General features: G+C 40.0%; 1 protein-coding gene across 1 annotated transcript; it reads right to left on the reverse strand.

Moving 5' to 3' along the window:
• Positions 1–2,517: 2,517 nt before the first annotated feature.
• Positions 2,518–13,211, reverse strand: ZNF483 (zinc finger protein 483). Its single transcript, XM_054584740.1, has 6 exons — positions 13,110–13,211; positions 10,790–11,246; positions 8,977–9,065; positions 8,111–8,237; positions 7,636–7,731; positions 2,518–4,100 (listed from the first exon to the last, which is right to left on the reverse strand). The coding sequence occupies exons 1-6, from the start codon at positions 13,209–13,211 to the stop codon at positions 2,518–2,520; spliced, it is 2,454 nt and encodes an 817-aa protein (XP_054440715.1).
• Positions 13,212–14,687: the final 1,476 nt, after the last annotated feature.

Consider the following 14,687-nt stretch of genomic DNA (forward strand, 5'->3'; position numbering starts at 1 on the left):
AGGACAAATATTAAATTAATCCATTTACGTGAGGTACCTAGAAGAGTCAAATTCATAAGAAACAGAAAGGTAGTGGTTGGTTATCAGAAGCTCAGGGGAGGAAAGAGCGGGGAGTTACTGGTAAATGAGTAGGGTTTCAGTTTGGGACGACCGAGAAAGTTCTGGAGATGAATGTGGTGACGATGGCACAGTAACGAGAATGTCTTTAATGCCACTGAAGTGTACACCCAGAAAGGGTTAAAAAGGTCAGTTTCACATTATATATTTTTATCGTATTAAGAAAAGAATTCTAAAACAAGGAAATTCGTCCTGTGGTGTGACTTGAAATGAATTTCTTCAACAGAAATTCATTAGAAAACAGTTTTTAAAGCAAGGACATCATTTTAAAGTAAACATCCTGGAATAAGCTTCAAGAATTTTATAGATTTAATTATTTCTATAAATTACATCTTTTCAGAAAAAAAAACAAACTAAGGTTTAGATCTCAGAGAAAAACAAACCAGGATTTATATCTTTAAAAAAAAAAACAAAACTTAAATCAGGATGAATAGTTCTCATAAGCCATAGTTCCTTATGGCTAAATGTCTCTAGATGGTCTATTTAGCAATAACTGTGCAGATCAATTTATCACACAGCAATACTTGAACTACAGGCTATGGGGGAGTGAGGGCACAAGGAAGAAACTGAAAACATTATCCAGAGGTAGCAATGCAAATCTAAACCCACTAAATCACAGCAAATATTGCTGTGTCTCAGATGTGCATTATGGATCTCTTCGTTTCGATAAGCCAAGTGTTTTTTGCTCTTTTTATACACACTGCCTCAAATTTGAACTTTAGGAACTCCGTACTGCTGTTGAGTCAGTGGGGCTCCTCCAGAACCCTGTCACCTGAGTCCCAAATCAGACTGACTCAGGGTTTTTAGTTCCTTTTTCACTTAGGAACTATTATTCAGACTCCACCAATGAAATCAGTAAGGGATAATTCACCAGAATCTGTATCCTCTATTCCTTTGAGGTCTGATCTCACAACAGAAAACTTAAGTGAAAATTTATTGTTATCATTTTTAATTCCTTTTCCTGAATTGTACTTACTATCAATAGGGCACCTTTAGATTTTAGAGTATGTATTCTCCAGATGGTAGGGGATCAGAATGTCCAATTCTTACAGTGGGCAAGTCAGGTTACGTAATTGAGAGAACTTGGCAAGTAGTAGATTCCCCATCTAAAGGTAGCAGCTGCTGTCCCAAGCCACCTGGCTGTGCCACTGAAATATGGGCCTACTGTTGTCATCACTTTTATTTTTCAGGACAAGCTTTTTTTTTTTTTGGTATGAAATTTCCTATCTTTTAAATGGTGGCTACTAATTACACACACACACACACACACACACACATACGTACATACATACATACATACATACAACCTTACCCTGCAGACCAACTAAAACACATCAAAGGGCCCAACTTTATCTTGTGGCCTTTGCCATACAGGTTTACACTCCAGTTACTGGAAGCCACACTTAGTATAGGCAAAATTTTAAAAAAATAAAATTCTATATTGCAAAAGGCAACCCATCCAGAATAGCTGTTTCAGCATCCGTTTCTTCCCACCACCCCACCCCTACCCCCACCCCCAATCTATTTTCCTAGGACTGTAACTCTCTTGTCCGAGATGGCTGGGGTGCACACCCTCTAGAATCTCAATCTTCTTAGCCAACGGCCCAAAGGAAAAACAGGTTAGGGTGCTCGGTCCAGTTAAAACATTCCCTGAAGGCAATTGTTTCAGCTTCACTGACTTGTTCCTGTTAATAGTATTCTAGCATCAAGTATTCAAGTATTCAAGGCATCCAGTATTCAGAAAGGATACTACAGTCTCACGAAGCCAGAAGTTCAGTATCCTAAATAAGTAATTTTCTACTATAGAAACTTGAAAATTCCAATGAATCAAAAATGTTTAACTTATTTCCATAGCTTTGGAAAATGAGGTACAAAAAAAACAAAACAAAACAAAAACCGACAAACTTAGAAATTATCAGTCCCAACCCTTCGTTCTACCAGTTCAGAAATGGAAATTCAGAAAGGTCAAACTTGCCCCAGGTTATATAGTGGATTGGTCAGCAAACTGGGACAGAATGCAGGTGATATAAATCCAATCAGGTTCTCTCTTGCACTACATGGTAGTGGAAGGGGAAGCTGGAAGAGAGGGAAATCTTCTGAAGAGGTTAAAAAGGTAGGTCCTGGGCATACCTCCCTGCTTTTTAAATTCACATTTGGCCTTTTACAGTCATTTCACATTTCATACTATTTTGATGTTCCATGTGACTTTACCAGCCCTAACTACAATCTTCCAAAGTTAACATACTTGCAAAGAAAGGTGAATGGGGAAGAGTCTGTTTTTCCTGGCTGACAACCCATCAAAGTTGCAGCTACTCATCAATGTGGTGGTAATTTACATCCAGGTCCCTCGTAAGGGGCAATTTTGATTCAATTCCCCCCCACCTCACTGTAGCCTAAGAATTAATCTCCAGAGTGAAATCCCCGATGTCTGAGGAGGCCCGAATTACTTTTAAATGTCTTCTCACATTCTTTACATTCATATTCTTTTCTTCCAGTATGAATTTTTAGATGCTCTACAAGGATTGAGCTTCGACTAAAGGTTGCTCCACAATAGTCACATTCATAGGGTTTCTCTCCAGTATGGATTCGATGATGTTCATTAAGAGATGAGCTCTGACTGAAGGATTTTCCACATTCCTTACATTTATAAGGTTTCACACCAGTATGAATTCTCTGATGACGACTAAGGAGTGAATGGGTAGGGAAGGCTTTCTCACACTGACTACATTTGTAGGGTTTTTCTCCTGAATGAAGTCTCTGATGATAAATTACAGATGTAAAATGGCTAAAAGTCATTCCACAATCATTACATAAATATGGTTTTTCTCCAGTGTGAATTCTCTGATGTCGAGTAAGGCAAGAATTCTGTCTAAAGGCTTTCCCACATTCGCCACATTTATAGGGTTTCTCTCCAGTATGAATTCTCTGATGCTTGGAAAGGGATGAGCTATGACTAAAGGACTTCCCACAATTGTTACAAGTGTAGGGTTTTTCTCCAGTATGAATTCGCTGATGTTGAATAAGAGATGAACTGTCACTGAAGGGTCTCCCACATTCTTTACATTTATAGGGCTTTTCTCCAGTATGAATTCTCTGATGTTTAATGAGGTGGGCAGTTAGGGTGAAAGTTTTTCCACAATCATCACACTTGAAGGGTTTCTCACCACTATGAGTCCTGTGATGTGGTGTGAGGGATGAACTGTCACTGAAGGCTTTTCCACATTCATTGCACAGATAGGGCTTTTCCCCAGTGTGAATTCTCTGATGTTTGGTCAGTGAGGCACTATAGCCAAAGGCTTTTCCACATTTGCTACATTTATGGGTTTTTTCTCCAGTCTCTACTCCTTCATCTTTCTTTGAGGTTTCATCCTGACATTCATTTTCCCGACATTCATTTTTTCGACATTTCTCACATATAGGAGTTTTTCTTCTCTTAACAAGGGATAAGCTTTGAGTAAAGTCTATCCCACAGTTAGTGCACTTCTGTGGCTTTGTCCCCATATAAATTTTCTGATGTTTCTGATGTTCAGGACGAGATGAAGAGTGACTTAAAACTTTCCTGCCTTCCTTACGTTTCCGTGGCTTTTCTCCAATGTGCTCTTTGCGGTTCATAATAAGGTCTGAATGAAAACTAAAGCGTTTCTTGCTTTCATTATACTTCCGAGACTTCTTCTTTAAGTAGCCTCTCACCTGTTTAATTATATCTGAAGTTTCCTTGAAATTACTTCCAAAGGGGCCCTTTTCTGGGTCAGATTCCTCACCCTTACTGCCTCTCCTATGAGTTTTCTTTTGTGTGCCTGCTACTTGTGAACATTCCCTATTGCTATGATTTTCCTCTAACCTACCATGTTTCGAAGATTCTCCCATCAAGCCATCATCGCCACCCATTAGGTACCTTTCTATTATTTTATCTAAAGTCGATTCATCCATAAGAACATCTTGATTTTGAACAGATTTCTTCAATTCACCTCTAGGTTCACACTCTAAAAAAAAAACAACACAGAATATTTCCTGTTTGTAATAAAGGAAGGTACTGTATTTGGGACTAAAATAGGAATAGGAACAGTAATACCTATAAGGATTATGACTTGGACAGTTCACAAATAGTCTTATAAAACAAGGAAGAAAAAAATGATACAGAGAAAATGATATGATGTAGGTCAGCATAGGGGTTAGGAAAAATATTGAGGAAGATGAAACGTTTATACTTTATAGTTAGAAATACAAGTTCTCACCCTCAGTTCAAATTTCTGTAATAGGTTCAAACAACAATAATAGTACAATCATTTATTGAATACTTACCAAATGCCAGGCCAAACAGCAAACACTTTACTTGTATTTCACTTAATTTCCCAACAACTCTATGAAGTAGGCCCTATTATTATCCCTGTTTTACAGATGTGACAAGCAGGCACAGAAAATCTCAGTAGCTTACCCAAAGTCACATGTATTATAGTTGCAGTGCCAGATTTTGAACCTAGTCTGACCCTAAAGCCCAAGCTTTTGATCCCTATACTATATTACCTTTCCTGAGAGCAGTCCAATAGCACTGTTTATAGATATCATTGCATCGTAGGTACGCAATAACATCTATGCCAGACTTTCAAAGGTTACCACGATCTGGCCCTAATAATCTACTCAGGCATCCATTTACTGTTCCTAATATACTACAGCATTTTCAATCCTATTGTTTTAGTCCTGATACTTCATACAATCTAGAGTGAAATCTCACAGTACCTTCACCATCTCAAACATATAAATTTGACAGGGCCTAGGGTTTAAGTCCCACAATCTCCACAAGCTTTGCCCACTACTACACTATTTATGCCCTTCTGAAAATTTTGAATTCACTTATTAATCACATCATTCAACATGGCTCTTAATCATGAGATTACTTTTATAAAGTTATTTTAAAACAGATTACTTTAAAACACAAAATCTTATTGCCCAGAAATTAATTGTTAACAACTGTGTATTTTCTTCTAAAAATTTTTCTATAGTTTAGAACAGAAAAACCATGTGTAATATGTAGGGTTACTTTTCTTGTTCAAAAATTCTCTCCCATCTCAGTAATTTTTTTTAAAGATTTTATTTATTTATTTTTAGAGAGAGGGGAAGGGAGGGAGAGAGGAGGAGAAACATCTACATGAGTGAGAAACATCAACCAGTTGCCTCTCATATATGTCCTGACTGGGGACTGAACGCACAACCTAGGCATGTTCCCTGACCAGGAATCAAACCTGCATCCTTTCGCTTTGCGGGACAACACCCCAACCAACTGAACCACACCAGTCAGGGTTCACTGGTAATTCTTCATAAAGATAATTTTAATTAGTTAAATAATTCATTCTATATTATTATATTTATATATTATATAACATATATTAGTTTAATGATTCCCTTATTGAATGTTTATCAAATGATTAGTATTTCCTGCCCTGACTGGTGTAGCTCAGTAGGTTGGGCTTCATCCCAAAAAGTGAAGGGTCACCAGTTCAATTCCTGGTCAGGGGGCACAGGTCTGGGTTGTGGTTCGGTCCTGGTCAGGGTGTGTACGAGAAGCAACTGATCTATGTTTCTCTTTCACATCGATGTTTCTTTCTCTTTCTCCCTTTCTCTAAAAATAAATAAACTTTTAAAAAAATCTCCTCAAAAGAGAGTCATAAAAATGAAATTACTGAACCAATGGGTAGAAAAGTTGTATCATATGAAGAATGATGAGCAGAAGTACCTGAGTAATCATCTCTAGTCAAATGATCTTTTAAGTTTTTGTGAAGCTGACCTATAATAAATAGTACGGTTGCTTTAAATGTATATTTCATTGTTGACCAGTGACTTGGAGCTTTATTGTCACATCCACAGATATTTAAATTTCAATACTGCCAGTTATTTTTTATTTTATCAGCTGTCTGCTCAATTTCTTTTCCAATTTTTCTAATAGACTCAGTATTTCTTGTTTTACATGGGCTTTTGATAAATTATGGTTATTGACTCTGTTTTGACTGTCAAAAACTTTTTTCCCCAGTCTGTTTTCAATGACTTTTTAAACAAGTTGTGTGTCTAAATGGCTTCTTTAGTACAAGGGGGCGAGACATATATTTATACCAACACTGCTACATTTTACTCAAAACATTTTTAGAATCCATTTTTGGCAATACTCTCCCAAATGCTACTTAAATAAAAGGTAATTGCTGTTTTTTATTTGTGCAACTATACTGAAAACAGCCAATAAGTTGACCAAAATGAAGAGTTAAGAAGATGGATTAGTGTAAATTATTGTTTTTTCCTTTAAAATAAACTAAGATATTGATATATAAGTAATTATGTCTTAAATGTAAATTTTATATATCTTTTGTTAAATTTTTAAATGAGGGAAAGATAAAGAAAAAATATAATCCCCCAAAGATAACCAGTAGTAACATGAATGTTCTCCAGACATTAAAAATCCACACATATATCTATATTCAGACATATATATGTGTTATGTGCTATTCCTTTAAACAAAAATGGCATTACATTTTCTATGCTGTCCTCTGGGTAAATTCGTATTTATCCTTCAAGATTCAACTCAGATGTTAATTAAGCTCCTGCTTCTATGTTTTTCCACTGCTCCTTACACACGCCATTATCATAGCATAAATCCCATTACTAACACTTTCTGTTCTGATGTCTCTATCGATGGTGTCCACAAAAACGCACCTTTCTGAACTCTGAGGCACTTCACTGAGAGCTAACAGCACCTACTGCTGCTCTATGAATTCCCCGTGACATTCACGCCAAGGCCACCTTCCCACAGCTGGTCAGTGACAAGTATAGCAGGGATACTCAGGCAGGCCCACTTCTGTGAGACACAGGACTCTGAGAGGTGACTCTGGCTTGAGGACTCTTATGGCATTGCCAAAGCTTTTTTTTTAATCCTCACCTGAGGACATTTTTTTTTTCATTGATTTTTGCAGAGTGAGGAAGCAAGAGAGAAACATTGATGGGCAAAAGAATCATCCACGCCCTGACTGGGGATCGTACACACCCAGACTGGCAACCAAACCTGCAACCTAAGTATGTACCCTGACTGGGAATCGAACCCCAACCTTTCAGTTATAGGATGAGGCTCCAACCAACTGAGTCATACTGGCCAGGGCCCAAAACTTTCTTAAACTGCATTTTAGTCTAAGACTCTTCCTACCCACCCCTCCTTGCCTCTCATTCACAGGTGTTATACCTGCATCATGCTCCGACATCACTCCCTGCCTCTTTCAGAGCCCACCCCCTTTTCTTTCACTGGAGTTTCCCCCAGTAAGTCTCTGGCATAGATGATCATGTCTTGGCATCTACTTCTGAGAGAACCCAAACTAAGAGAGTCTCCTGTTAAAATGAACATTCCAGGAGGGCAAGCTGTATATTCTAATCATCACTCTATTTTAATTTTAGCATATGGCCCACCCAACGTTTCAAAAGCTCTTCCTAAATGGCTTGGCAAGCAACCGTTTTAATTTCCTTGTCTACCTTTCACCAACTTACCTGGTCCGGAGCCTTTTGAGACCTCTTTTTGCAGCAGCCTTGGCAGTTCAACCCACTTAAGCTGTGAAATCAAATCTAGTTTGGAAACTGGAAAGCCTGCCCATAGAGAAAAGAATAAAAAGCGGCTGTTTTCTATAGAACAAGACAATCCACATTCACACATAGCTTTGGTTTCTCCAGGGAAGAGAAGATGCTGTCAGACACAGTCATCAATACGGAAATTTGACAAGAACGTGGGGAGAGGCAAGGCCTTGATGACAGCAAAATGATGCTCAAGATTTCCAATTCAATGAAGGAAAGGCACTTTTTTTGGAGAAAACACTGCAGAAAAGTACATTCTTAGACCCATTTTTAGAATTAATCATATCACCCCTGTATGCCCAGCTAAAACAATTAATAGCGCTTATCTTTCAATAACAGCAGGCAAAAGGATACCCAGGTTAGATGCTAGATCATGAAAAGAATGTGTCTTTACCCACAAATTCTAGGTTCCTAACGTTTTCCAGTAGCACTTCCTTATACAGCTCCTTCTGAAAAGGTTCCAGCTTTCTCCACTCTCCTCTGGAAAAGCTCACAGCTATATCCTTGAATGTCACGGGTTCCTAGAACAGCAAACACAGTCTTTTTGCATTGGCTTATTCCTAAACAGATCCTAAGATTTCAGAGAACTGGTTAGGTCTGATAGTATTTAAGTTTCTAACAATTCCAAAGCAAGCTATCAATACTTACCTCATTTCTTTCTTATCTTAGTACACTGGCTAGAATATTCAGAAAAAATATTCATTAATAGCATTAAGGTTAAAATATCCTTAACTTTTCACAAGTGTTTTAAGGACTGCCTTTTCTTTAAATTTTAATTTTTTTAAATTTACTGATTTTATAGACAGGATGGCCGGGGGGAGAGAGAAACACTGATTTGTTCTTCCATTTGTTTGTGCATTTGTTGTTGATTCTTGTATGTGCCCTGACTGGGGATTAAACCCGCAATTTTGGTGTATTGGGTCGACATTCTAACCAACTGAGTACCCAGCCAGGGCCTGCTTTTTATTTTCCAACACTATCCAGCTGGGATATTTTGTTATCGTGTTAGAAAATATCATTCTGTTTTCACCTAATTTTTATCAGGAATAACTATTAAATTTTAGCAAATAATTGTTTTTGTTTTTGTTAGAGTCACTTGTGACATATTCTCCAAACTGAAATAAAACAGCACATGAAGAATAACTTTGAAGAATGTGAACAGAAGACTGTCTTAATTATCCTGTCTAGTATTGTTATACCAATCAGTAGGAGGTCAGCAAGTATTCACTTGAGAACGAAAACCAGTGAGAGGAAGCTTACCCCGGACTCAGTATTTGGAAGGACAGAAACCATTTTATCTTCTTCAGGGTTCTCCTCTTGGGAAATAGCAGCATCTTGAGAAACTGGGTCTGGGAAGGGAAGAGAAAACACTGTCCGGTCTTTGAAATGAATTCCTCAGACTAGAAATTCTTAAATATCTCTGGAGGAAATGGTTCTAAGAAATAGAAAAAAGTTTTCCCCAACTTTTTAGAACAGAAAGAACCACAGATAGAGTTCCTATTACACCCAAACTTTTTCCCCATCCCATAAAATATCCTTTGAATTCCTAAGCTCATAAAAAACTGATTTCACTCATTCCATACACCCATAGTTTAATGTATTTAATTGGCAAAATATTACTTTAAAAATATAAGATGTAGTAAAGTAAAACCACATATTTATTTAATGGTTTTTTTCCTTCATAGTCCTACCACAATGCCTTGCACAAGAATCATTCATTAAATGAAAATTACCAAACTGGTGTCAAGAACTGATTCCACCTCTGAAGTCACCAACAATTCCTAAAGACAGAAATCAGGAATCTGAACATATGAACTAAATGTGTTAAATACTCTGAGACATTAATAGCACTTCTAATAAGAGACAAGAATTTTTTTTTTAAATATTCACTTTCTTATGGAAAGAATTTTAGGCAGCTTGATTAGAGGCAAACATGGACATTAAGAATCAGAATTATGCTATCAAGTGAAAAGAGGGATCATTTTAAGGAAACTGTTCTAGCTCACAGAACGCTAAAGCAATCAATTCACGAACTTCTTGACTGCAGGAGCATCCACACAGAGGCCCCAGTTTTGCAAAAGCACCATGTTGCAGTGACAGGTAAGTTAGAGAGGAATCAGGAAGCCCGAATGCTAGATACACAACTGAGCTGTGTGACCACAAATTAAGTCTGTGGAGGTAAACACTATTTCCCCATTTATCTCAGAACTCCTAGTAGAATACAAACTGTTGCACACATGTATTGAGAGCATTAGGGTAAATAATATACAAAAATATGTGGAATATTTGTAGCATATAGAGGGATTTTATAAAAGTTGAATCACAGCTCTCAAACATCTAGCCACCCTAGAAGCCTTTTTATCAATATTTAAAAATGTTGTAATTCAGTTTATTTTTATACATTTACATATATAATGTATAATAACGTAATTATGACAATGTAAGCCAACTGTTCCCTAAGGCTAAGGAACTGCACTATCCAACAGGGTAGTTGCTGGCCACATATGGCTATTTAAATTTAAGTTTAATTAAAAATTAACTTCCTTATTTGCACTAGCCACATTTCCTATGCTTAACCTGAAATGCAAGAGTGCAGAACACATTTCCATCATCACAGACACTGGAGAGCTCTGTTCTAGGAACATGTGATTGCACACACTGGAGCAAGAGGTCACGGCCTAGCTGGATGATATGCTTGTGACTCCAAACACTTTCAGATTAATTTCTTTCTCTCCTGTGTTCTAAAGTCCCTTCTTGCTCAAGGGTAAAGAGAAAGAAATATTTTTGGAGCACCTACCATGAATGTATCATACCTTACCTTATTTAATCCTCATAACAAAACTATAGATAAGACAGGATTCCCTTTTTACAGATAAAAAAAGTAAAGTCCTGAGAGGTTACACAGCTTGCCCAAGATCACACACTAAAGAAGGCAGGGCCAATTCAAACCCAGTCTCACGTCTAAACTTAGACTTAGTTTCCTCTTTAGCAATAAATTACTGTCTTTTGGGGAGTTTACTCTCTTATGCTAAGGAGATCTTAACCACTTACTCCCTCCATCTATAAATCTCACCTTCTTTTTCTTCAAGTGTTTGGGTCAAATCCTCTATTAAGGTTACCACTTCCTCACTATTCTCAGGATGTTGTGACTTTACCCAAATCCTGATCTCCCCGGGCAAAATGGTCAGGAATTGCTCAAACACCAAAAGCTCTAAAATCTGTTCTTTCGTGTGGATGTCTGGTCTCAGCCACTGAATGCAGAGCTCCCAGAGTTGATTCAGGGCTTTTCTGGGTCCAGCCTCTTCTGAGTAACAAAACCACCTGAACCTCTGTCTAAAAGACTCTGGGTCAGTAGTGCTTCCTCTTAGGATGGCTTCTTCATTCCCACTTGTATCCATTCTTAGGACCTTATTTTGTTCATTTGAGACCAGAGTCTGAGGCTCGGGGGAGATGGCCGTCATTTTGTTCACGGGCACGGCGCTGTGGCTTGCAATGTGCGTCACCAGCAGGAATTCAGTCCCCGTTAGACTCTAGTTGAATATCAGTACAGTTCACCAACCGGCACTATGCACAACAAATATCACGATTCCACAGATTCAGTTTATGGTCTTGCAGAAACTGTTAAGAAATATAAGATATTAAATAAGTGAAACAAGTCAAAAATCCCAAAAACTTTGTTCATGGTTTGGTGTGTATGTGTGTGTGTGTGTGTGTGTACATACATGTATATAGTCAGAGGCCTAAAACAGCACTGCCCAACTACTGTATTAAAAGAATAATTTTCCTTTTTTTTTTAAAGATTTTATTTATTTATTTATTTAAAGAGAGAAGGGAGGGGAGGGAGAAAGGGAGAGAAACACCGATGTGTGAGAGATACATAGACTGGTTGCCTCTTGCACGCCCCCTACTGAGGGCCTGGCAGGTAAACGCAGGCATGTGCCCTGATGAGGAATCTAACCCCACAACCTTTTGGTTCTCAGGCCAGCACTCAATCCACTAAGCCACACCAGGCAGGGCTAAAAGAATAATTTTCTTTGCAGGTGAAAAGCCAGGGAGTTACTAAGGATAATTAAAGGTGCCCTCCAAGGAAACAGTTTCTTTAGAATTTACAGCTCCTCCTAAGCAAAAGTGATCAGAAAAGGCTCGTGGCTACAAGGAGATCCAGTCACAAAGCTATTCAACAATTCCTGCCCTCTCTCAGTGAACGGCCATACATTTCCACAAGTTGCTCAACTCAGAAGCCTGATTTCATATTTGCCTATCAAATTTCTCACATAATCAATAACCCAACAATCAATAACCCAATCCTGGAAGCTTTATTTCTTAAGATCTTCTCCATTCTATCCTACTGAAACTACCTAAGACCAGGCTTCTCTAATCCAGTATCACAAAGCAGCCTAAGGATTCCTTCTAGTATGCAAAATACGATCCCTCTCCAACTAATTCAAGGTAAAATTCAAAGGCCGGGTGTGATGATCTAGAGACCCTGCCCTGAAAACCTCACCTCTTGAGCTCTACCTGCCCCTGACAGACACTACAGCCAGAGAAAAGGACCTCCTGGTTCTCAGACACACTATCCCTCTTCCTGAAATGCTGTCTTCTTTCCCTATCGAAGCAAACGTTTTTCCATTCTTTAAAAATGTCACCTCTTGGGTGAAGCTTTCTCTGATCCCCAATTGCTTTTCTGCAAAGAGCCTGCCCTGTGTGCCATGCATTCTTTCATTCTACAAATAACCAAATATCTTCAATGAGCTGAGAACAGAGCACTAGGGAGGCAGGTCTAGGGAAGCAGGTGCAGACAGGTCAGGCAGGGTCCCTACACTTACAGAGCACCCAGGAAATGACAATGTAGCTTGAGATATACTACACTGAAGCAAGTGCCAGAACAATCTCCTATTTCAACCCTGGTACCAATTATTACCCACCTCCAAGCACAGCACTCAGCACACAGCATGCATGACGTCATTTATTCCTCTGCCAAATATTAGGTGCTTACCCCGTATCTGGCGCTTTGGTGGGCACTAGGACTCTGTAGTGACCAAGACACTCGTCTCAGTCTCCAGGAAGCTTACAGGAGGGCCCCGCGAAAATGTGACGCAGACAGAAAAAAGTTCTACAACGGGGGACAGATAGGAATTTGCCTCATAGGGGACGTTGGCAACGTCTGAACACACTTTGGTTATCACGACTGGCTTGGAGGGGTGCTATGGTACCCAGCGATTAGAGCAAAGGATGCTGCTAAGCATCCCGTAATACATGGGACAGCGCTTCTCACCCCCAATGCACACACAACAAAGACTTTTCCCGCCCAAAATGCAAAGGTACCTAAGCGGCGAGACCCCGGGAGCAAGGAGGGGATGGAGGAAAGCTCAATCATTTAGTATAGTGCCCACCTCCCACAGGAGCTGCGGCATTGGGAGCACAGCCAGGTAGGTCGGCTGCCCTTGGCCCCCACCCCGTCCCAAGTGCGTCCTCGGAGCCGGCGACCTGGCCATGGGCCCCAAACTATGGGCCCGGGAAAACCACTACCTGCATCAGAACCCGCAGCCAGGACCAACGCTACCGCAATGAGCTTCTAGAAGCTAGTCCTGCAGAAGCTGCGCGCGCAAGCCGGCTAGGAACCACTGCGCCTGCGCAATGGCGCAGAACTACGATTCCCGGAGTGCGCTCGTCTGGCTTTGCGAAAGTCCTGTGCTTTCCATAGGCTCTCATCCTCGCCTGTTGCGCCCGATCATTGGGAAGTAGCTGGTGGGCTCGGCCACAGAATTATTGCTGCGCCAGAGGCCTAAAGGCCTAGAACCTTCTGAGGTTTTCAGGTCTATGATGTTATATCTCCTTGGTAACTTCACATCATCCCGCCCCCCTCCCCTCCCTCCCCTTCCCTGAAATCGAGGCTGGAAAAACCCACCGCAGAAGCATATTACTGATGCATTCACTGCAAACCATGATTAATACTGCAACTTGAATTCAACAAACATTAATTTTATGACTTTCATCCTGCCACCATGTTCCGAACCACCATCATGCTTCCCCTGGATTATTGCAATAGCTTCTTGATTTCACTCTTCTTCACAGCACGGCCAAAGAAATGCTTTAAAAAAAAAAAAAAAGTATGTTTCTTCTCTGCTTAAAACCCTGCAAGTATGTTTTTACAGCAGTCTATAAAGCCCATGGAGTCCGGCCACCATGACTTACCGGTCCTTCCCCCACCTCCCTGCTCCGGTCACAACGGCCTCCTCGCTCGCCCTCTCCCTCCAACCTGCCTGGCCCTTCTGGCTGATGTGTTCCTCCCCGAGGAAGCCGTGTGTTTCACTCTGCCACTCCCTCATGTCTTCCAAGTGAAGCTCTCCAACCACTATATTTATATTGGAACCCATCCCCCCACCCATGCCCACTCCAGTTTTCCCTTCTAACACGTCATGTAATTTTCTTATTTGTTTACTACTCATTGCCTGTCTTCACTAGACTATCAGTTCCACAAGGATAAGCATTTTTTATCTGGTTTGTTCCATGGAAGTACAATCCCCAAGTCCTAGAACAGTGCCTGGCATATAGTAGGTGCTAAATATATATTTGTTGAATATCTAAATGGGCACTGCCTTGTCTGGATGACTAGGGACATAGCAAAAAGGGCTGTGGAGCTCCAGAAAGATTATTGGGAGGGTCCTGATAACTAGATGACTTTTGGAGGGGTGGAGTTGTGAGAGAAAGACATTCGAGGTTGAAGGAGTAGGGTGGGCCATGGCCTTGATAATTTAAATGGAAAGACCAAGCTTGACTAAATGAAGCCACTGGGTTCATCTCAAAGGCAGCAAGTCTAGCTGAAGAGATAGGGATGCCGGCAGTCAAGAAGAAGCCTATCCCAGTCATAGGTGGAAGTGCATATTCTTCTCCACCTAGCTCTGCGTGGCTGGCTGAAAATAGAGGGGACATCAAGGAGAAGGTGGGGAAAGCAGAGGAACAGGAAATGA

The sequence above is a fragment of the Pteronotus mesoamericanus genome, unplaced genomic scaffold, assembly GCF_021234165.1.
Source record: "Pteronotus mesoamericanus isolate MK-2021 breed Mesoamerican mustached bat unplaced genomic scaffold, CSHL_Meso_final contig_78, whole genome shotgun sequence".
In the NCBI taxonomy this organism is placed as follows: domain Eukaryota; kingdom Metazoa; phylum Chordata; class Mammalia; order Chiroptera; family Mormoopidae; genus Pteronotus; species Pteronotus mesoamericanus.

Bases quoted from the DNA above. Each gene is read 5' to 3' on its own strand.
- ZNF483 (XM_054584740.1), bottom strand. From the start codon at position 13,211: ATGGCCAGGTCGCCGGCTCCGAGGACGCACTTGGGACGGGGTGGGGGC. The intron at 9,066-10,789 runs GTGAGATTTATA...TTCCCTTCCCAG, and splicing joins AACACTTGAAGAAAAAGAAG to ACCCAGTTTCTCAAGATGCT. The intron at 4,101-7,635 runs GTAAGTTGGTGA...TTTTTTTTTTAG, and splicing joins CTCAAAAGGCTCCGGACCAG to AGTGTGAACCTAGAGGTGAA.